This window comes from Panthera pardus, unplaced genomic scaffold (genome assembly GCF_024362965.1).
Source record: "Panthera pardus isolate Hobbes unplaced genomic scaffold, ASM2436296v1 HiC_scaffold_13, whole genome shotgun sequence".
Taxonomy (NCBI): Eukaryota; Metazoa; Chordata; class Mammalia; order Carnivora; family Felidae; genus Panthera; species Panthera pardus.
This window is the reverse complement of record NW_026526688.1, coordinates 79,722,249-79,747,135: the sequence shown is the minus strand read 5'-3', so window position 1 is coordinate 79,747,135 and position 24,887 is coordinate 79,722,249. Positions and strand designations below refer to the sequence as shown.

The 24,887-nt window shown below is 37.7% G+C and overlaps 1 protein-coding gene across 1 annotated transcript in view; it reads left to right on the top strand.

Moving 5' to 3' along the window:
- Positions 1-23,775, top strand: part of EDNRA (endothelin receptor type A) — a 56,449-nt gene extending 32,674 nt beyond the window's left edge. The window contains exons 3-7 of the mRNA XM_019420965.2: positions 9,637-9,835; positions 12,940-13,092; positions 17,289-17,422; positions 17,848-17,956; positions 21,352-23,775. Of these exons, the coding sequence (XP_019276510.1) occupies positions 9,637-9,835; positions 12,940-13,092; positions 17,289-17,422; positions 17,848-17,956; positions 21,352-21,492 (736 nt within the window). The 3' untranslated portion in view covers positions 21,493-23,775. The remainder of the gene's footprint in view (positions 1-9,636; positions 9,836-12,939; positions 13,093-17,288; positions 17,423-17,847; positions 17,957-21,351) is intronic.
- Positions 23,776-24,887: the final 1,112 nt, after the last annotated feature.

Sequence of the window (24,887 nt, the reverse complement as noted above, 5' to 3'; positions counted from 1 at the left end):
AGTGTCTATCCAGGGATGAATGGATAAAGATATGGTATATATAAACAATGGAATATTAGTCAGCCATAAAAAAGGATGGATCTTGCCATTTGTGACAACATGGTTGGACTTTGAGGGCATTATGCTAAGTGAAAAAAGTGAGACAGAGAAAGACAAATACTTATGATCTCATTTATATATGGAATCTAAAAAACAAAACCAGCAAAACAGAAAAAAAATAAGCTTAGAGATACAGAGAACAAATTGGTGATTGCCAATGGGCAGTAGGGGTGAGGGTGAAATGGGTGCAGAGGGTCCAAATTATTTCACAACTTCCAGTTATAAAAGAAATAAGTCATGGGGATGTGATGTACAGCATGATGACTGTAGTTAATACTGTGATGCATATTTGGACATTGCTAAGGGAGAAAATCTCAAAAGTCCTCATCATACACACACACAATCCTATAACTGTGTGTGGTGATAGATGTTAATTAGACTTATTGTGGTGATCATTTCACAATTTATACAAATATTGCATCATTATGTTGCATACCTGAAACTAATATAATGTTTTATGTCAATTATACCTCCATAGAAATAAATAAATGTTTCACTGTCATCCTTGTGATTTATTTCCTTGTTACAAAATTTAGAGTCTTTTTGTGAATAGTGTTATGTGGCATGGTTTAGTGGTCCCTTTTATATTTTATATAAGTCTATGTCATAAGTTTTTTGTTGATGAAAATATTGTAAGGTACTTATCCCCTAGTGACAAACTGTATAATAAATTATCCTAGATTGAGAAGCATAATTCATAATTTAGTTCAGCAGGGGCTCAGGCAGGAATGAGGTGATGGACAGACATGATGAATAAGGCCTGGCTGCTGTCCCTTAGGAGTCTTCACGCTTGTGAAGATGGCAACCTGGAGACATGAGAGAATGAAATATTTGATGAAGGTATTTAGGCTATGGGATTCCTAAATCACCTAAATCATCAAAACCCTGCCTTCCTTCCCAACTTCACATTGTTCTGCCCTCTCTTTCTTCCTTGAGGGAATCTCAGGGAACCATTTTGCACAGCTTCGTTCTCCCCAATAGAAACTCTACCTCTGAAGGGGGTGGACGGTGGGGAGAAGGTGTGGGATCACCTCACCTTACCACTTCCTCCCCACTCCCATCTCAGGCATGGAGAAAAATGAAATAAATGTTCCATCGCAAATGATCAGTTGTATATCAAATAAAATGTTCTTGGTTAAAAAAAGAAAAAAATGACATCAGGCATCTATTTCATTAAGACTTGGGCTCAGTTTCAGATCAAGATCATGAACCATTTAAAATTCCACTCCCACAAAAATCTGCCTTAACCTAGGAGATTTTCCTTGGTAATAAATGCTTTGTTCCCTGGGTCCTTTCTTTATTATTTTTACATTTCATTTGGTACTGACTCTAAGTTTTGGGATCTGAATATAGGGAATCTCTTTTGACATTTCTATTTCAAAAGCTTTCACACTAGAGAATGAATCATTCGCACTTAATTCCAGAAGATAAGATACTATTTGCTTTGAGTCTCGATTTGGTTGCATTATGTTCTACTAAAAATAAAAAAAATCCTTCTTTAAGAAAATAAAAATAAAACAAGAAGTAAAAAGAGGGAAATTGGAATCTATTACAAAACAATTTACAGTTTGGGAATCCCTGCTTTCCTCTTATGAACTGAATCAAATTTATGGCTCAGGAAGAGTTCCCATTCTTTTCTAAATATATTTTAAATAAAAAATAATGAGAGGAACAACATATTCAAGTTCTGTACAATTTCTTTTTTTTTTTTCTTCTTTGGGAAGACAATATAATAAAGAACGTATTTCACAAGTTGATTTACAGGTTTAATAATCTATAATTTACAGATACAGTAAGAAAGGAAATGTTTTCCCACAACAATGAATAATAAAATGAAAACAACTGGATGAGAAAGATACTTGTAACTGATGTTTATGAACAGGAATTTTAGCCCAAAAATATGTATGCAAGAGAGATATTGGTTAATAAAGGCAACAGCTACTTTCTAGTGGAAGCATGGTTAAAGAATATGAATGTATGGTTATGTAAGAAGAACTAAATCAAATGTTATTCAAAAGTTAAGCTTCCAGAAGAATTTCAAATTTTGTGAATTAGAGCAACAATGAGGTGTCATCTCAACTATAATTAGTAAAAATAAATCAATTTATTTATTTTATTTTATTTTTTATTTTTTTTAATTTACATCCAAATTAGCGTATGGTGAAACAATGATTTCAGGAGTAGATTCCTGAATGCCCCTTACCCATTTAGCCCATCCCCCATGCCCACAATGCCTCCAGCAACCCTCAGTTTGTTCTCCATATTTATGAGTCCCTTCTATTTTGTCCCCATCCCTGTTTTTGTATTATTTTTGTTTCCCTCTGTACAATTTCTTTTAAAACAAATGTTTATTTATTTTGAAAGAGACAGCAGGCGTGCGAGTAGGGGAGGGGAAGAGAGAGAGAATCCCAAGCAGGCTCCACAGAGCCCAACACTGGGCTTTATCCCACAAACTATGAGATCATGACCTGAGCCAAAAATCAAGAGTCAGATCCTTAACTGACTGAGGTTACCCAGCAGCCCCTGTATGATTTATTACTTTAATCGATTATTCAATGAATACAGAAAACTGAAAGATGAAAGAAAAAAATCTCCCTTTCTCACTATCAGCTTTCAATCTGCAGAGGATAAACAAGAGAGTAAGAAGAAGCCCATAACTTGCCCCAGAAAGGATGAGCCTTCATGGTTAATATCAACTATGGACCTGTCTCAGCTCTACCTTTTCACTAATTCCTCTTCAAATCTAGCTCTTATTGATTTTTACTTTGCATCCTTAGTCACTTAAGAAAAAGAAAACCAGAATTTCAGAAAAAGACTGAGGAAATTTAGAAACAACTTTGACCCCTCTTCAGATTTATCAGTGAACATTTTTTTTAAAGCTAAGGTAGTGTACTCATAACACCAGCCATTACCAATAATTAAAATAGGTGTTTTTGTATGCCATAAGTGACAAATTTCAGATGTTACTTTGAGTTTGTTTGAGGGGAAAAAAGAGGGGGCAGGGAAGGGAAGAGGGATTCAATGCTGTTCTTTGTAAAGTTAACTGTCTTGTTTAAAGTGGAAGATGACAGGGTCAGACCAGTAAAAGGGTCTGGGTACAGATCCAACTTGTAGTTAAAAATTGCCTGTGGAAGGAGATTGTAAAAAGATAAAACTCTTTTAACAACTGCTCCAGGAGTGATGTATAATTAGATACCTGGAAAAGTTGCAGAGACCTAGTGATAAGGCAGTTTTGTTTCATAAGCCTCAAACTCAAAAGCCAATGTCAGTTCTTCATCCCAGCATTTTACATAATTGCTCAGTGGTCTCTATGATGTTCCCAAAGGTTTGTCCTAAGTCAAAACATGAAAGTGGTTTTCTGGAAAACCGTTTTTATTTAGACCTTGGACTTGGTTTCTCCTTATTCTTCTGCTGTTCTGATTGTCCTTTGCTGCATGACAATAGGGAAGACATGTAAGAAGAGCCAGAGCCAGAAGAGGGAACCCAGGGACCAGACACAGACAAAGCCAAATGCTGACCATAGAGCATCTGGCTCTATATTTGGGGGTCTGTTCCCCATTGCACATAGTTATTTGTTCTTTTATCTTAATTCTATTGATAAGATCAAGTGACTGGATAATTTTGCTAGCTTACTTTTCTTTTTTTGTTTTGTTTTGTTTTTATTTTTGAGAGAGAGAGACAGAGCACCAACAGGGGAGGGGCAGAGAGAGAGAGGGAGACACAGAATCTGAAGCAGGCTCCAGGCTCTGAGCTGTTGGCACAGAGCTTGACATGCAGCTCGAACTCACAGACTGAGATCATGACCTGAGCTGAAGTCAGACGCTTAACCGACTGAGCCACCCAAGCAACCCAGCTTATTTTTTCTTTGATAACAACCTACCCCAAAACTTAGCAGCTTAAAACAACCACCATTTTATTATTACTTCACCATATGGTGGGGTAGGAATTTGGGCAATTCTTATGCAACTTGTCACTTTGACTGGGGTCTCCTGGTGGATTTCATCTCGTGGCTCAGCTTGTCTCTTGGGTCCAAGATACGTGACTAGCCCTTTGGCAAGAACAAATGGAACTCTGAGCCTAACTCCCTCTCATGTAGTCTAGCACCTCTTAACAAATTCTCTGAGACAGGCCCAGGGCTTCAGGGTGGAGTCGCTGCTCTGCTCGGAAGCCAGGCCTGAAACCCACAAAGCATCCTTCCAGCTCTACTCAGTCGGTCCAAGCAGTCACAGGCCAGCCCAACTGAAAGACTCTGCCGAAGAAGTATGAAAGTACTCACTGCTATCTTTTAATCTACCATGCCTGGTTTCTCTTTAAAATTCTTCCTGCTGAGGAGACTATAGATGCTGGAGAGGATGTGGAGAAACGGGAACCCTCTTGCACTGTTGGTGGGAATGCAAACTGGTGCAGCCACTCTGGAAAACAGTGTGGAGGTTCCTCAAAAAATTAAAAATAGACCTACCCTATGACCCAGCAGTAGCACTGCTAGGAATTTACCCAAGGGATACGGGAGTACTGATGCATAGGGGCACTTGTACTCCAATGTTTATAGCAGCACTCTCAACAATAGCCAAATTGTAGAAAAAGCTTAAATGTCCATCAACTGATGAATGGATAAAGAAATTGTGGTTTATATACACAATGGAGTACTACATGGCAATGAGAAAGAATGAAATATGGCCCTTTGTAGCAACGTGGATGGAGCTGGAGAGTGTGATGCTAAGTGAAATAAGCCATACAGAGAAAGACGGATACCATATGTTTTCACTCTTATGTGGATCCTGAGAAACTTAACAGAAACCCATGGGGGAGGGGAAGAAAAAAAAAAGAGGTTAGAGTGGGAGAGAACCAAAGCATAAGAGACTCTTAAAAACTGAGAACAAACTGAGGGTTGATGGGGGGTGGGAGGGAGGGGAGGGTAGGTGATGGGCATTGAAGAGGGCATCTTTTGGGATGAGCACTGGATGTTGTATGGAAACCAATTTGACAATAAATTTCATATATTAAAAAAAATAAAATTAAATAAATAAAATAAAATTTAAAAAAAAATTCTTCCTGCTGAAATAAATAAATAAATAAAAATAAAATTCTTCCTGCTGGTATTTTGCCTCCAAACCTCTGCATGGAAGTTAGTTTGTCTATCATATAAGATACATAAATCGTAAAGAAACATTACAAATGATTGCATTTGCTGTTAATTAACAATGTGCATAGGTAAGGGTAGAAGTGACACTTACTGGAAGTGGTAACATGGAAGGGAAAATAATAAATTCCAATGTAGACAAGTATCGATAGGCACTTGGTAGAAATTACTGAAGTACTGAAAGTACTTCAGTTACTTTTTCCTTCTCTTGATTCAATAATCCCCCTCAAGATAATTAATCCAGGAAAATCATTCAAAAAGAGAAAAAAAACTATATATACAAACATATTTATAAGTGTGTTATTCACAACCTTGAAACACTAGAATTGATGTGAACTTAGGAGAAATATTTAAGTCAACTGTATCAATATCCAGTTATACTGTGTAGCTATAAATTAATAAATGCCATGCTTCTGTAGAAGCATAAGGCCATTTTTTATCATGAAAAGTAGATAAAGCTAAAAATAAAATTGTAATTGATATGGTTATAATATATATTTAGATTATGCTTGTGAGAATATAAGTAGGCAAAGAATAAGAAGAAATAAAAAATAGATTTTGTTGAAGTGGTATTTTTTTAATTTGTTTTATTTCATCCTGTTTTAAAGTACATTCAATAATAAATATATTAAAATTTACTTACCATCCCAGGCCATACCTCAAAAATTCAAAAACATGCATTAAATGCCTTTGGCCTTGGAAACATGTAGAAATCTATATATAGACATACACAGTAACAAACATCTTTACATAAATAAAATGCATAATTTATACTTTTATTTTGGCATATCACATGACAGGGTACAAGGTGATGTCATGGGAAAAGACTCCCCTGGGTGTTGGCAGACCAGAGCCCTAGTCCGGGCTCTCCACATTCACAGGAGATGAGGCAGACGATGTAGTAACACTCCAGTCCTCAGGTTCCCAACTGATAGAACATGAAGGGGAGAAAGATCACCCCAAGAGTCCCTCATGGTTTTTTAATTATTTGCTTCTAGGATTCTAAAAGTATTAGCTTTTTGTTTGTTGTCTGTCAAGGCTGCCTTAAAAAATAAGAAAATGCTCAGAATGTAGTGTGCTTTATTGGCTGATAAAGGTAAATGCATGGCCAGGAAACAAAGACATTTACTTCGACAGATATTGATTTGGCACCTATTGTTCTAGGTATCGTGACCAACATATAAAATGTCTGCCCTCATGGCGCTTATATTCTAAAGACAAGGGTGGACAGAGACGATAAATAAAATATTTGGTTGGTCACATGGTAGTAAGCGCTATGGAGAAAAATCAATCAGCGTGAGCAGGTCAGGGTAAGTCTGGAGGGGATTCTGGCAATTTCAAACAGGATGTTCAGGGAAGGACCCTATGAAAAGCTACACCTGAGTAAAGTAAAGTAGATGAGGAAGCAGCTCTGAGAACACCAGTAGGCATTCCCACTGGGCTGGAAACTGCTGGGGGATTTGAACCAAGGGATGACTTGAGGGACTTACATGTTAACAGGCTCACTTTGGCTGCTATGTTTGGGATAGAATGAAGTAGGACAAAATGGATGAAGGGAGACTAGTTAGGAAGCTACTACAATAATCCAGGTGGCATGGTAACAGGAGAGATGGTGAGATGTGGTTGCATTTAGGTGTATCGTGAAGAAAGAGGTCACAGGGTTTGCTAAAGAATTGGATGTGTGATAGCAAAGGGAAAAAGAGGAGTTAAGGCTAACTTCAAATTCTGGGCCTGAGATGGTAAGGACTGAAGAGAGGGCAGGGTGGAGGTCATGAAAGGGACCAGGAGTCTGGTTTGGGTAAGTTCGAATGCCTATTAGATTTCAAGTGGCCATATCAGTTAACCAGTTGGAAAGACAAGTCAGGAACTAGAGGCGGGGTCCTCGGTTAGACTTATAAATTTGGGAATTAATTATCAGTATATAGAAATTTTAAATGATGCTAAAGCCATGAGACTGGATGGATCACTAAAAGAAAGTGTGTTGATAGAATAGAAAAGAGGACCAAGGACTAAGGAGGAATGCAATGCTAAGAGTTTGAGAAGTGAGCAGGTTCCAGCCAAGGAGATGAGAAGAAATAGCCAGCCTTATCAGCTGGAGAAAGACCAGGAGAAATGTAGTAGAAGGCAAGAGAAGAAACCATTTCAAAAAGTAGACATCATTTCTGGAATATCAGCTGTTAGTGGTTGAATCTACACTTGCAGATTTTCTATGGCAAGTGAAAATGTCATATGTGTCCACTAGCTCCATTGAAGGATGTTTATAATCACACCTAGTTAGGAGAACATATTTATGGATATGTGTGTTGTATCATTATATTCTAAATAGAAATTATGTTTGGAACATCCGGTATTTCTTATCTTTCACACCTTTCCCTACCCCCATCATCACAAATGATTATTTCTAATTAACTCTTACAGTTGTTTTCTCATGTCATGTAAATGTCATCAAAATCAATGTGATTACAAATAAAAAATAGTCTAATTCTCAGTCATGTGGGTTTGCCACACTATACACTAAAAACTACTTCTATTTATTTTAAAATGTTGAATTTACATTAGATTATAGACGTGTAATAATTTGAGGACTCATGGCATATTACAAAATGAAGCTGCTTTGTGAATATACTCATCATAAGAACATGTTGACCACATTTTCCTTCTCAAACCACCTTCTATCTCCAATCCTGCCTAATAAATCTTGCTTCTTTACTCCCTTAGGAGATAAAGCACTTTATTTAAAGCACCTTTCCTGATAGTTGATCTAAGAGAAGGGGAAAAGAAATAGATATAACTCACTGACAGCCTCGGGATATAGACATCCTGTCTCCATTCCTTTTAGCTTTTACTGGACATCAGGCTGCCAGTCTAATAAGGCAACAAAGAAAAGTAAACAGAAATGAAAAGCAAAATAAATCGCAGTCTTTATCCCACTGGAAATAACCATAAATTTAAAAATGCAATCTTGGCTATATCGTAAAAGGATTTTCTTGGTTTGTTTGCATAGCTGTATTTTATTCAATTCTGAACTAATCTGGACTTTTTTTTAAGATTCTTATTGTACATCAATCTTATTTATCCTAAAAATCTTTTGCAAAAAATATTTCTTCAGCAAATTGTGCTATATGTGTGCCATATGGCATCGTCATGCATACCCAAACTATAAGTTCTAATCTACAGTGGAGAACTAGGTAGCATAATTCCTAAGACCTGTGTTTTCACAGATGTACCTTGTAGATGCACTGAGACAGCACAGTAAATATAACTGATAAGAGTGATTATGGGTAACGTGTAGTTTGCCTTGGCTTTACTGACAAATCTTTGACATTAAGTCATGTGCCCTACAAGCCCATGTGCACCTGTCCCCAATGCCTTGGTCTGTTTTACAGTCTTCTTCCGGCACTATCTAATGAAAGCTATAAAAAAGAGAATGTTTACTTTCCATTACAACAGCAAAAAAAATTTCAAGAATGAAGCCACAAAAATACCATACCATGTCACAGGTCCCATCTTAATAGTAAGCCAGATGGTGCTTAAGTAGTTAGCACCAGACCATCTCCTCAGGTCAGAAACACAGACTTTCTGAAACCAAACTTTCTTTAGACTTAACATTGAAATGGGATTACTATCACAAAAAATATTAAAGTAGAAAATAAACAATTTCTTAATGCCAGTTTGTTTTTTGATTGACATGATTGTCCAGTAACATTTATGTTCTACATTTTTCTATGAACCTTTCTTTTCTATTAGATTGCAAACCCTAAAGATTAGGAACCAAGATATCTTTAACTCCACTTTATCTATTGTAGCTCAGGACCATAATGGGAGATAGTCATTCTTTGACTACCAGGTATACAGTGAGAGAAGAAAGGAGAAAATGATCAGCTATCTATGGTCGTATTCATTTAAGGATATCTAGATCCACTTCATAATAATGTTTCAAGTTTCTTTTTTTAATATATAGAGAGGAGTAAGATATTACCTTAACAAGTACCAGCAGCTTTCACTACACCTTCCATCATCCAGTTTTTTCCCTCAGCTTAAAAAACATAGGCACATTTGTCTGATGCTGGCCCATTATAAGCCATCACAAGATTTTCCTGAATCCTAAATGAAGACCTCAGACTCAGGCCTGCCAGACACCTGATTCCCAAAGGGGTGGAACTCTTAATGGTTCCACTTACTTTTCAAATCAGGACTCACAGAAGGGTCCTTATTTTTCACATCAGGATTCACAGAAAGTTCCAGGACTCATTGGAAAGTTCCAGTGATTGGTCACTGGCTATGGGGAGAATCTTTCTAGCATTTATAATTATTTTTTAAATGAAATAAATTTTAAATTTCCTAACAACTAGGTTCTGCCTCCATTCCCCCCACCCCCACCTGCTTTTGTTTTTCAGGTACAGAGCAGTTGCCTCCTGGAGTCGTGTCCAGGGAATTGGGATTCCCTTGATCACTGCCATTGAGATCGTCTCCATCTGGATCCTTTCTTTTATCCTGGCTATCCCTGAAGCTATCGGCTTCGTCATGGTGCCCTTTGAATACAGGGGTGAACAGCACAAAACCTGTATGCTCAATGCCACGTCAAAATTCATGGAGGTATGGAGAGTTTAAAGGAAATTGGGGAGGAGAGGAGGTCTTCATATATACTTTACCATCGCCAAGACTTGTTGATATTTTTACAATGCCCAGTGTGGCTTACTCTGTTAGTTCAGTCCCATAATTAGAGCAACTATTTTGTTTTCACTCTTATATTAGAGCACAATTGTAGACACAACTCTAGTTTTACCCCAAACAACTCAGAATCTGAAACAAACTTACTCAGAAAGATAGATGGGGGGGGGGGGGGGGCGGACTATGTATATATACACAGTGCTATTTGTTTTTATAATAAGTAATACAGCACAACAATTTCCATCTGATGGGCATGCTAATATGTATTTTATGTTACTTGGGGAAATGCACATTCCTCACACTTTTTTAAAGATAGATTTACTAACTTAAAGTAGGAAGTTATACTTCATGTACTTATATTAGTACAAATTCTATATGTAATATACAAATAACAAATTTGCAGAACCTTTTAAAACGTGTTTTAGTTCTTTAACAAATTCAGTTGTTGTTTGATATATCTGACCACATTAATGTTTTTTGAAAAGTTTAATTACATAACTGAGTGTATTGGGAAACATGTTTAAAATGCATATTTCCTTTGCCAAACTAGTCAAATGTGGACTGGGGAGGAAAAGGAGAACCATTTCTCTTAAATCAGCATAATTTAGTGCTTTGATGTAGGTTTCATGCAGCTCAGATTCCACATTTAATCCTTCACAGACATCTCCAGGTATGTTTTCCTAACTTGAAAAATTCACAAAATTAGTGGTTTTACAGTTGACCAGTTTTCCTGCATTGGAAATTCTTCTTTTAAAATTAAAAGTACTCATGAAAACTGGCAAACTGGCGATGTTAAAATTAAGGTCTTCTGTTTATCTACTGACCTTTTTATTAAGTCGATGTCCATAGTGAAAAACAAAGTAGCAGCAGGAGGTTATCAGAATTTGGGCAGTGCGAATAAGCAATCTAGCTATTCCCGACAAAAGTGTTAAAGAGAAGAGGCTTAGTATAAGAATGAGCTCACTAATCAATTGAAACTAGACAAAATGAAATGGGCTACTTCACAACAACCGAGTCTCTCTTCTAGAGTGGGCAAGCAAAGACTAGCTAGCTACCTAAGGGGATTACAATGAAAAGTATGAGTTCAAACTGATTGTTTTTTAGATTCCATCCAAGTCTGAAGTTTTCAGACTCATTCTCCCCCAGCTTGTGTTCCATTCTTTCCTCCTCAACTCTGCCCTAACCTAGAATGGAGGGAGGTCCCTCCATACCCTGGCCGATGACATTAGTTCAAAAGAAACGTGTGACCCCTTTCTCTACAGGCCTCTGCCATGGAGGGGGCAGGGGACTCCATCAAGACCCCTCAGGGGTCAGCTTCCAGACCTTCTGCAGCTGCTTCTAGGGCATTCACACCCAGGCAGCAATGCATCTGGAAGAAGGAGGTACAAGTGAAGAGAGCACTTAAAGGAGTGTTTGTGTGCACTTAAACAAAGAGTTCTGATTTTTTTGTTCTTGTGTTTTGTTTTGTTTACTTCAGTACGCAAATCTTTCTACAGTGTGATGTGGAGAGGGAAATACTTGTATAAACAGATCTGAATAAACAAAGTCCCTTGGTGTAGTTTGCACTAACCTTAGGATAGAATTCAGGGGTCTGTGAACCTGAATGGAAAAGAAATTACATATTGATTTTCACTAACTTCTAACTGAAATTTATCATTTCCTTCTATTATGAATGTAGGTAACAAACCACAGTCATATTTAACAGAACCATTATATTTCCACTAATGGAAGTAATAGACATTTTCATAACATAACAGTTGGATAATCTTGAAATATCATTTCTGCTCATCATTATTTCAACTTCTGATGGTTATTAGAACCACCATTTGATTTTTCATTTAATTTGTTAATAAACACCTAGATCAGAATTTTAATATTTTGATAGCTGTGTTTCAACATAATTGGCTACCACTGTAATCTTATTTTATTTTATGCATATAAAAGTATTATTCTCAGAAAGGATTATAGTCTTCACCAGACTTCCAAAGCATAGAAACAGTTAAGAACCTCTGCCCAGAACTTTTTTTCCTCAGGAACCATTTATAGATTATTTTAACAGACATGTTATAAATGTAGCCTACTGGGCCTCTTTCTATATTCAGCAACTGTCCGGTTTTTCACAGAGCAGCATGATTATTTTTTACTGTGGGAACTGAGATAATACAGGAGGCTGCATTATCCTTCGTAAATAAACAATCTGGAGAAAGAGTATAAGGAAAAGCATTTCTTCCTAAGTCGGTGATTAACTTAGTGGGAGGAAGAACGCAGATATAATTTTCTAATTTCCATTTTGTAGGGTACTAAATTTTCTCCTTTAAAAAGACATAAAACTTAATAATACTAGTATTTACAAATCCTGCCCACAGAGAGATAATGCTAAATAGGCCTTCAGATAAGATACTCTGCCTCAATAGTTTCCAGGTGATAAGTATTAAGAGCTCGAGAAAGGGCATGGTTATTGATGGCTCAAATTGGCTGGCTGCAAGGTCACATAGCAAGCATACCAGGCAAAGGGTTAACTCCCAGTAACCAGAGCTACACAGATAAGCCATTCATAACCTTCGCTGTTACCACACAAGATACTCACATTAAGTACACTTTAACCACAAGAGTCAAAAGTAAACTTGGCACTAGCAAAGTTTTGAGGCTCATCAATAAGTAAAGATAAATACATATTCTATCTATCTCAAAATCATGCTTTATGAGCTTTGGGAGGGAACTCTTCTTCTTGAGTAGGGCTCTCCCACTGTGTTATTAAAACCAACTTCGGTTTATAAAAAGTATCTTTGTCAGGATTATTTTTAAGTGCAATTTCTTCATGTGCTACTAGAAAGCCAGGATCATTTTTGGATTTTCCATTGGATTTTGGATTTTCCATTGAGTTTTGAGCACCACCTCCAAGCCCTTTACCACAAGTGTGAATGTAGAAACATATCTACAAGCACGAAGATTTTGAAGCTACCAGAGCACTGCCCAGTAAATTTCGATTACAATGCACCTCCTATTCTCTCCCTTTCTTCACCCTACAGTTTTACCAAGATGTGAAAGACTGGTGGCTCTTTGGGTTCTATTTCTGCATGCCCTTGGTGTGCACTGCAATTTTCTACACCCTCATGACCTGTGAGATGTTAAACAGAAGGAACGGAAGCTTGAGAATTGCCCTCAGTGAACACCTTAAACAGGTAAACCTAATAAGATCGTGAAAATTTGGCCAAGACTTATTTGTCCCAGACAACAGAAGACCTATAAATAAGTGTATTTATTTAGCATATTTACCCTGGTTTGCTAAAAATAAAGTCTTATAACTGTTTTATTTATAGTTATAGTATTAGAAATTTCTTTTTTTTAATTTTTTTAATGTTTTATTTTTATTTTTGAGAGACAGAGACAGAGCACAAGTGGGTAGAGAGCAAGGGAAATACAGAATCCCAAGCATGCTCCAGGCTCCAGGCTCCAAGCCATCAACACAGAGCCCAATGTGGGTCTCAAACTCACAAACCACGGGACCATGACCTGAGGAGAATGAAGTCAGATCCTTAAAAACTGAGCCACCCAGGCGCCCCAGTATTAGGAATTTCTTTTGTGAAATAGAGAGTCTGCCTGTAAAACAGGTGGCCTGGAGGCAGGGCCAAATAGAGAGGAACTATTCATTTAGTTTGCCAAGAGTATATTGAACATGTGTGTTTGTGTGTCTGTGAATTGAACTGGGCTTGGAACTGTGCCAGGACACAAAGAGGCATAGGACTTTCTCCCCTAGCAGGCTTTGCAGTCTTGGTGTAGAAATAAAATACAAGCATGAAAAAATTAGAAAATAGAATCACCAAATATGGTAAAAGTAGCCTATGCTGTAGAAAGCCAAGGATGATATAAAGACAAAGTCACAAAGACGCTTGTCATGGATGAGGGAGATCGAACTGTTCATAAAGGATAAATGGGTTTGATGGGGAAGAAGAAGACAGAGGGCATTTCAAGTGGGAGGACAGGAGTCTAGTTAGAACATGGCACAGGCACCACGCATTTGGGGAGTGGAAAAAAGAGATGAACCTCACTAGAAAACCATCCAAGGTAAGACTCAGGATAGGAAATGGGATTGGGTACATAAAAAGAGGTCAGATTTTGGATAGCCCCAAAATTTGTACATGTCAATAATAGGAGGCTGCTGTTGGTTCCCTCCCTGCCCTTCCCTCCCCTCCCTCACTACCAGGAAGCAAACAGAACATGTACAGCCATGGACTTTAGAGGGCAAACCTTTACACTTATACTTGCTGGCTCTGTGTTGTTGGGCAAATTGCTTAATCTCTCTGAATCTCTGGGTCTTCATAAAATATATGCAATAATATCTGTACCTTTCTGTACAAATACTGATTCAGTTTTAAATTTTAAAAAATTAAATAGGGGTGCCTGGGTGTCTCAGTCAATTAAGCATCTGACTCTTGATCTCAGCTCAGGTCTTGATTTCAGGGTTGTGAGTTCAAGCCCCATGTTGGGCTCCACACTGGGCATAGAGCCTACTTTTAAAAAATTAAACAAAATGTATATAATAATATATCAAGAGGATTACCTAATGCATGTACAGTGTATAATAGAGCCCAACTCATAGTAAGTACCCAGAAAATGTTTGATATATATTAATTCAAAGAGTAAAACTAGGACTACAGGTAAATTCTCCGTCTCAGCAGAGAAGTGGATAAGAACACCCAACCGCACCAAAAGATAATGAATTGTTGATGAAGCCTGTAAATCTGCTCTCTACAATTACCAAACAAAAGCAACATTCTTCATCAGCAACTCTTCTCAACTATTGTACTGATTTTTCTGAGTCTTCAGCTTCTTATCTATAAATTGGGCATAATTGTATGTGAATCAATATTATTACAAAAATCAAAGGCATTAGGTGCATACATGTACTTTGTAAAATCCTTGCATGCCATAAAAATGGTAGCTATATTTTTTATTAAAATTTAACAGAAAATTATACTGAGAAAATTTAGTATGACTTTGTTCAGGCATGAATGTTTCAAGTGCTGCAGATGTGAAATATATCAAGCAATTACTGTGTTTCACTCCTGCATTGGAGGTAATTAATTAGAATAGATTTATAGAAAACAAAAACAAAAACAAAACCCCATAGTGTTTTTCAATGTTGACTTTTTCATTAGCACCATGATTGAGTGTTTAAGCTATGAATGGTACCTGCTCTGAAAATAACTGAATAGGGATTGGTCACAATAATAGGATGCTCCTTCACATTTACATAGCATTTTATGTTTCCAAAGAGCATGTCATTTGCTTATTTGATTTCTTCCAAGCACCCCGAAATATAAGCAGGGTAGATGTCCGCATAAGGGTGGTTAAGCGATTGGCTTATCCAAGTGGAAATTAAAAGCAAAGACTTGGTCCTCCTACAGTAGTCATTGCCTTTGTCACACCCAAGCTGTAGCAGTTTCCAACAGCAGGAGAGCAAGCCTACTGGAAAGCCTTCCATGGGGGCTGTAGGGAGCTAGCTCTCAGTGAAAGGCCATGTCACCCTTTAACTAGTATCCTATATAGCTCTGGTCTTGCTTTCTGCACGGTTTCCTCGAATTTCTCTGTATTATTCTTTCAACATCTTTTATCAGTTAGGGATTGTGTTTGGATGCTGGTAGCAGAAAACCCAAAATAACATTGAGCAAACCAAATGGAGGTTTCTTCTTTCTCCCACAGGAAAAAAAAAAAAAAAGTCACTGGTTCAGTGTTCAAGAGACTCAGAAGCCAGGGGTCTGCTGTTTTGCTGACTTTTCCTTTAGTATTGGAAGACAGTAGCTACAACTCTACCCTTATATCAGATTTCCAGGCAGCAAAAAGGGAAAGAATATAGATCATATTAGTGTGTGCATCAGAAGGAGTACCCTCCACTTTTAAGTAGCTTTTCCAGAAACCTCTTACAATGATTTCTGCTTGATCTCAGTGGTCTGACTATGTCAGGTGGCCATGAAGATGATTAGCCCAGGCTCACCTGCTGACATGGTAAAATCACGGTTCTGACTGATAGTAAGGAAAACAGGAGAATAGATATTGGTTAAGCAAATATCAGACTACCATACAACATATTATCTTTCGAATGATCATCCTCTTTGAGGGTGTGCTCAAGGGGGATAACCTTTCCCCCAGCACCCAGTACCCTCCTTTTCTCTTTTTCTGGTCACATTGTCTTCCTGTGTACACCAAACGACCCTTTAAAATAATCCCCTATTCCTACAGATTGGAACTCTTTATTTTCTCAACCATTGCTTAGCTTATATGTTCTCTGAAGCCATATCCCAGCTATCCCACCCAATAACTCTGGAAGATTAAAGAACTCCAGTCCTTTGGTCTAGAGCAGCAGTTTGTGACAACTGCCTTGAAATCTTCTTAAATGGCTCTATTAATCATGTGGGTTTATTGTAGGCTTCCCATACTTAATGTTATATGCTTTGGGTTGAACCAGCATTACCCTTCCAAATCCTGTTTTCAATCAATTTTATTTTGACATTAACTGATCCCAGTTACAGACGAGTTGCATTTTATGTTCCTAGTTAGGCTTTCAAATGCATGCGTTTTAATGCTGAAGCATAATGCACACAAATGACTGTTGCAGATAATTCCTAACCTATGATTTTTCTGGTCTACACAAATTCAAAAGTATGTAAACCTTCAAAGTGAAGTCAGTCCAGGGTCAACATGTCCCACTTGTTCTAATCATCATTGCTGATAATCCTTTACCCTCATCCCTCTGTTTGCAAACAAGATGTCGTTGGAAGCTATATGTCATTAATAAAAGAATTTTAGAAGCAAAAAACTCCCAGTGCTAGCTTTCTTCAACAGCAAGAAATGGGGGAAACACATTGCTATTGACTTTTTCTCTTTTTCCTACTTATGTTTTCCAAATATCTTCATAGATTTGTTCCTTCTTTATTATGCTAGGTTCAGTCACTTTGACTGCCATGCTGTAATTAATGCTAGCTACCCATTATGGAGGCTTTTAGCTAACCATCTCCCCCATATAGTCACACACACACACACACACACACACACACACACACACACACATGCAGCCACAGTGTTGGCTCAGCTCCAGCTAGTTCCCATTTCCCTGACATCTAACTTCTATCCTGACCCTAATAACCAGTTTGAGTCCACCATCCTTCCTGGCAGCCACCCAAAAGAATCATTAGCAACTCCTTGATTAGAAAGTTGGACTCTAAATATTGAAGAGATAGAGGCACTGTGAGGTATGCTGTTCTGGCTCTTTTTTAAGTAATTCTTTCTTTGCTATCTACAACTTCCTTTGTATAGTTCTTTCCTCTGGTAGAAAAACACTAAACTTATTGTACTTTTTTTTCCCCTCACTTTCCTTTAGCGTCGAGAAGTGGCAAAAACAGTTTTCTGCTTGGTGGTAATTTTTGCTCTTTGCTGGTTCCCTCTTCACTTAAGCCGTATTTTGAAGAAAACCGTGTATGATGAGATGGACAAGAACCGATGTGAATTACTTAGGTATGATCCTGTGTACTCATTAGGAAATTGGAGTTTCCCTAATTTGCACACTTATAATACTTTTTACAAACCACCTAGTCTATAGTCTCATTAGCCGTGAAAATTAAAACTGCCAAGTTGATTATTTTTCTTGAGCTGACATAGCCCATGACTGATCCCCAAATTTGTGCAAGCCATAGCTTGGCTTGTGGCTCCCCTCCTGAGGCTGTGCATAATGGTTTGAGCTAACCAAGTGGCAGGTATATCTGTAAATGTTCTGCAGAACTGAAACTGCCATTAAAACAAGCACTTTAAAAAAATTCTGACTGCCACCTATAAGAAATTGCTCCTGGGCAAGAAAAATGCTTATTCTAAGGATAAATGCTAGCTAGCAGATTTAAAAACATTGTCTTCTAATTATTCTACACTATTTTCTTTTGTTCTAGTTTCTTGCTGCTCATGGATTACATCGGTATTAACTTGGCAACCATGAATTCATGTATAAACCCAATAGCTCTGTACTTTGTGAGCAAGAAATTTAAAAATTGTTTCCAGGTAAGAATGTTTTGCACGTATTTTTTAAGGACAATCAAATGGTTATATTAAGTAGCCAACAAGCATGGCTAATTCTAGTAGAGAAGTTAAAATCATATTCTGTTACCTAGAGAGTCAGATTGTTAGCATAAAGCAATATTGTCCAGATGTTGGCGAGGATGAGGAGAAAGAGGATCTCTTTTGCATTGTTGGTGGGAATGCAAGCTGGTGCAGCCACTCTGGAAAACAGTATGGAGGTTCCTCAAAAAACTAAAAATAAAACTACCCTATGACCCAGCAATTACACTACTAGGCATTTATCCAAGGGATACAGGTGTGCTGTTTCAAAGGGACACATGCACCCCCATGTTTATAGCAGCACTATCAACAATAGCCAAAGTATGGAAAGAGCCCAAATGTCCATCGATGGATGAATGGATAAAGAAAATGTGAGATATATATACATACATATATATATGTATATGTATACATATAATAGAGTATTACTCGGCAATCAAAAAGAATGAAATCTTGCCATTTGCAACTACGTGGATGGAACTGGAGGGTATTATGCTAAGTGAAATTAGTCAGTCAGAGAAAGACAAAAATCATATGACTTCACTCATATGAGGACTTTAAGAGACAAAGCAGATGAACATAAGGGAAGGGAAACAAAAATAATATAAAAACAGGGAGGGGGACAAAACAGAAGAGACTCATAAATATGGAGAACAAACTGAGGGTTGCTGGAGGGGTTGTGGGAGGGGGGATGGGAAGGAATCTACTCCTGAAATCATTGCTTCACTATATGCTGACTAATTTGGATGTAAATTTAAAAAAATTAAAAATAAAGTTAAAAAAAATAAAGCAATATTGCCAGAAAAATTGTCAGAAAAGCAAGATCAGTTCAGACAACAAAATATTCAGAGGTATAAAATAGACTAACTTAATAATATGCTAATTTAGTATGCTGCTTTAAAAAGAAATGCTCAAGGGGCACCTGGGTGGCTCAGTCGGTTAAGTAGCTGACTTCAGCTCAAGTCATGATCTTGTGGTCTGTGAGTTCCAGCCCCGCGTTGGGCTCTGTGCTGACAGCTCAGAGCCTGGAGCCTACTTCTGATTCTGTATCTCCCTCTTTGTCTGCCCCTCCCCTGCTTGCTCTCTGTCTCTCTCTCTTTCAAAAATAATAAACATTAAAAAAAAATTTTTTTTTAAATACACTGCTTTAAAAAGAAATGCTCAAGGGGCCTTTGGGTGGCTCAGTCGGTTAAACATCTCGTTCCTGATTTCAGCTCAGGTCATGATCTCATAGTTCATGGGATCTAGCTCAGAGTCAGAGAGATCCCTGCTTGGGATTCTCTCTCTCCCTCTCTCTCTGCCCCTCCCCTGATCTTTCTCAGGCTTGCTCGCTCTCGCTCTCTCTCTCAAATAAGTAAACTTTAAAAAAAACATTTTTTTTAAAGGAATGCTCAAGGGGTGCCTGGATGGCTCAGTTAGTTGGGCATCCAACTTTGGCTCAGGTCATGATTTCACAGTCTGTGGGTTCAAGCCCTGCATCGGGCTCTGTGCTGACAGCCTACTTCAGATTCTGTGTCTCCCTCTCTCTCTGGCCCTCCCTCACTCATGCTCTGTCTCTCTCTCTATCTCAAAAATAAATAAAACATTAAAAAAAATTTTTTTTAAAAAGGAATGCTCAAATTTGAGCTCCAGACTGCATAGAATACATAAAGCCTATTCATGATTTTCATTATCTTAGACTTTAACCACAGTCTCCAACAAAATATAAATTCTGTTGTTAAAAACAATCTTGCTAAATGCTGCTTAATACTATATTTAATAATAGCCTCTTCAAGGAGAGTAAATGCTTATTGCCCTGGGAATCTGAACTAATGTAATTTCATTCAAAATCAGTTTCCTTATGTTCTTCAAACTTCCTTGCAGCTAAGCTAACCCACGTCCTCCAGAAGCTCCATGCACTTCTTACCAAGGCGTCATTTCTGCAGTTCCTGGGATGATTTAGCATACAGTTAATTCTAACTGGATTTTGTTCTCTTTGGCCAGGATGTTTAACTTCAGTTTATGGCACATATTAGGAAGAATAGTGTAGAGGTCAAGGCTGCAGGATCTGGAAGCAAACAATCTTGATTTACACCACAGCTTTATACTTGCTAACTGTCTAACTCAGGTCCAGGTGGTACCCCTCCTGCCTCCTCAGTTTGATCATCTGATTTTATAGATTAGCTATCTCATGGGTAGGATTCAGTGGGCTAATATATGTTAAGCACTTGAGACAATAATAAGCTGTCAGTATGAGTTTATTATTATTAGGGGTGGAGAAGAGAGGAAAACCACAATGACTGCCCTCATGTAATTTGCCATCTAGAAGGAGACAAACATATATTTACCAAAGAATCATACAAATAGATGAATCTTGGCATGGAAGTTCTAGCCAACACCTTTTTGAAGTCTACCTGATAATGTTTACAAGTCATGAAATGCTATAAGAAAGATTCTGCCCAAAGAAGGATTGACTAAAATGCTGGTCATGATAATATATAATCTGGAGTTAACATCATTTTGTTTTTTTATTTTTTTTTAAATTTTTTTTTTAACGTTTATTTATTTTTGAGACAGAGAGAGACAGAGCATGAACGGGGGAGGGTCAGAGAGAGAGGGAGACACAGAATCTGAAACAGGCTCCAGGCTCTGAGCAGTCAGCACAGAGCACAACGCGGGGCTCGAACTCACATACCGCGAGATCATGACCTGAGCCGAAGTCGGACGCCCAACCGACTGAGCCACCCAGGCGCCCCAACATCATTTTGATTAATTTACATACTAATTAGAGGGAAAGGAAAAATCAATGTACAAACTCTCGGAAATTAAACATGTCTTTTGACTGATCTGCAGAAAAAGGTAGCATATGCTGGAGAAATCTAGAGTCCTGGGTTCTAATTCCAGTTCTGCCTATTTCTCCCCTAAACCTCCCTGTCCTCATTAATAAAATGAGGAAAATAGTACCTACCACCTAAGGTCATTATGAACATCAGATGAGGTGCCCCATGCAGGTGGTGCACACTGCGGAAATGCCAGGCCCCTCTGGACTCTTCTCCATCCACGCCTACCCCAAGTCATGGAACATCTCCCTCAGGCCAACACTGCCTTCTCTTCCTCTTTGAATTGGTGAATAACTTAAAACAAGAAACAAGGGATCTATTTTTCCAGCACTAGAATGGACAGTTTAACTTCTACCTAGAAATTATAGGCTCCATACTCTAGATTACTGTTCAGGCTCACATTCTGTCCTCAAATTTGTATGGCCATTTCCCCCTTGTTGGTAGGAAGCCAAGGCCTCTGTGTTCTGCTGGGAATGGGTTGGTAGGCTCAGGTTATTTAGAATCTGTTCTTTCTCCCAGTCTTGCCTCTGCTGCTGCTGTTACCAGTCCAAAAGTCTGATGACCTCGGTCCCCATGAATGGAACAAGCATACAATGGAAGAACCACGAACAAAACAACCACAACACAGAGAGGAGCAGCCATAAGGACAGTATTAACTAAACAACTTAAGAAACATTAATCAATATTCCTTCAAAGTCTGTTGAAGAGAAAAAAAAATCACGCAGCAACTGTGTTTCCAGAAATCTTTTCTCCAAGTCTTCTCCCATGATGCAACCCCAACCCCAGAAAAATGCTTTCCAAAACATCAGAGGGTGGACTGGTTTATAGTCACAAATTCAATGAGTCTTTCTTCTTTAATTTATCTAATTTACATATTCTGAATGTTATATTCAGCACCAAAAAATGTTGGGAGTTAGCAGGGAGAAAGGAGACTGTTCAATTAAACCAGAAGGATATTTGCTACTTTTGCATGAAAATAGAGTCTCCGAGTACTTAACAGCTTCCATGGCAGTTCTATGGAATGTTCCATGAGAACTGGTCATAATGAAAATTTTGCAATCTTGACAAGGTTTTCTTTTTTTTCATTGGCCAAAGACAGTAAGATGAGCAATTAGGTTAATGTTTTTCATGTCACTTTTTTGATTTTTAAAACATCAATTCTCAAGCTGCAACAAATACAGCCACTTAAAGCACAGACTGATATCCACATGTGGCAGTTTAATAGCTGCTATTCAAAGAATTGTTAAGAACCTATATATATATTTTTTTTTTAATGGTGTTTCATTACAGGAGATCTGGAGCATATTTTTATGTTAAATTTTAAAATAATGCTTGAATCAAATAATTCTATTTTTCACAAACCCAATCTTTTTAAAATGTAGATATTTTGTGTAAAACCAATGTCATGTACCAAAATGTAAATGTACAAATCATTCAACTATACCCAAGACTTTCAGTGGAATGTATTGAAGTCTAAAGCACACTTCATAGAAAAAGATTGAATCTTTTTTGAAGATTTGGAAATTTTCACTGAGACTTTGTTTTTTTGGTCATAGTAACATGTGTGTGTATGTATGTGCATATAGATGTACATATATATATATGTATAATGTATATAGATGTAGACATATCTATATACATTATACATATCACCTCATATTCTCTTCATTTCTCTTAAAATGTTAACTGGCAGTAAGACTTTTTTGGTCATTCCCTTTTCCATATAAGAAACAGTTTCAAGGTGGCCAACTGAGTTTATGTCAGTGAAATATAATTATCCCCAAATGCCACCATGAACTTACGGTTCTTCACTTCCCTGGGTTTCCAGTATGAATCGAAACACCTCCCCCACCCCTGCTCCTCACATGGTCACCATTTCAAAGGGCCCACAGTGACTTTTGCTGGGCATTTTCCAAGATGTTTACAGACTGTGAGTATGGCAAAAAACCTTTTACTGTGTGTATATAAATATATATAAACAACTGTACATTTCTTTTAGCCAATTTTTCTGTGATTGTCTTTATGGAATATACTTGTGTGTGTGATATATGCATGTGCGTGACAGTATGTATGGACTTAATGAAATCTAATAATAATGCCCTGTAGTTGTACTACAGCACACACTCTGAGTGGTTGGAATCTAGTGGTTGTTCATCATGACAACTGGCCTTAGTCAGTGTTAATATATCTGTGTTCACAATCCTTGTGACCATGTTGCCATTACAAATGGAATATGAGAGGCAGCATGAAAGAGGATGCACCATGGGTTGACAGTAGGGTTTGTTTAATTAGTTGGTTGATTGGTTGGTTGGTTGGTTGGTTGGTTTGATAAAACAGTATTTGGGGTTATACTTTTTCCTGTGCTAGAGCAAAAATCATTCAATTTTGAAGTAGTATATTGTCCTGGTTCCTCAACTCAATGTGCTGATGAGACTGACAAGAGGTCTGATGTTTCTATCAGACTTCACCAGATAGATTGCTGATGATAAATTACCTAAGCTGATTTTTTGGGCTATATTTTAGCATAGTCATGTATAAAATGATATCAGGTTCCAGCTTGTGCCATTGCAGGCCTCCTCTATGTGTGAACACTCAAATTCCGTTACTATACTGGTGAATCACATACAGTGATATATACCTATAATATAAGCCATAGTTCACATCATTTTGTTTAGACAATTGTCTTCTTTTTAAAGATATTTTGTCTCTTGCATATTAAAAATGCATTTTATAAGTTCAGAGAGTCATAGATTTCTGAATAAAACACAGACTTCAATGTGCATTTTATTTATGGACCAGTAAGTAACCATGATTTACTAACAGGAGTAGTTCCAATTTCTACCTTTACCACATCTTTCCAAGTAGATCTGTAGAAATGAGCCAGAAGCCAAGGCCCCTGCATTGGCAGTGGCCCATAAGTATAAAATAAAAGTTTACAGAAGACTTGCAAGTGTCTCTTCATTTTTACATGGTTTTACATAGAAAATGTTGATTACGTGATGCCTGTTGCAGACTTCTCCCTAGTAGTAGCCAGGCAAGCAATTTTACTTTCAAACAGGTACTTCCTATTCTCAACCTACTTTGTTATACTAAACACTCATTCCTTCATTCACCTTTCCAGTAAGTTTTAAGCATCTACTATGCACCAGGCATTCTTCTAGGTTTGGGGGACATAGCAGCAAACAAAACAGGCAGAGTCCCTGCTCTCATGGAGCCTGCATTCCAAAGGAGGGAGTTGGACAATAAATAGCGTGTCAGGTGGATATCTGGAGGAAGATACTCATATATACCTACATGCTTATTTAACATCTCCAAATGAATGGCTAGCAGACATACTATATCTAAAACTAAGCTCCTGATATCCCTCTAACCTGTGCTGCCATAATATTTCTCTGCTTATGTATTAGGGTTCTCCAGAGAAACAGAACCAATAGGATAGATAGATAGATAGATAGATAATACATAGATGATACATAGATAGATAATAAATAAGATAGATAGATAGATAGATAGATAGATAGATAGATAATACATAAAAGAGGAAATTTATTATAGGAATTGGCTCCATGTGATTATGGAGGCTAAAATATGCCATGATCTACCATCTACAAACTGGAGAACCAGGAAAGCCAGTGATATAATTCAGTTCAAGTCCAAAGGCCTGAAAAAAACAGGGGAGCTAGAGAGTCCCAGAGTCCAAGGGCCCAGGAACCAGGAGTACCAAAGTCCAAAGGCAAGAGAAGATGGATGTCCCCCATCAAGAAAAGACAGAATTCATCGTTCCTCTGCCGTTTTGTTTTTTTCAGGCCTTCTACAGATGGATGACACCTGCTCACACTGGTGATAGCAGATTTATTTGCTTTACTCAAGCTTCTGATTCAAATGTTAAACTCTTCTGGAAATACCCTCACAGGCACACCCAGAAGTAATATCTTACTGGATGTCTCTTAGCCTAGTCGACACATAATGTTAACCATCACAGCTCATTTAAAGACAGCTTCATTCTTTGAGCTGTCAGGATAAAAACCTTGAAGTCATTGCCCATTCTTTCTCTC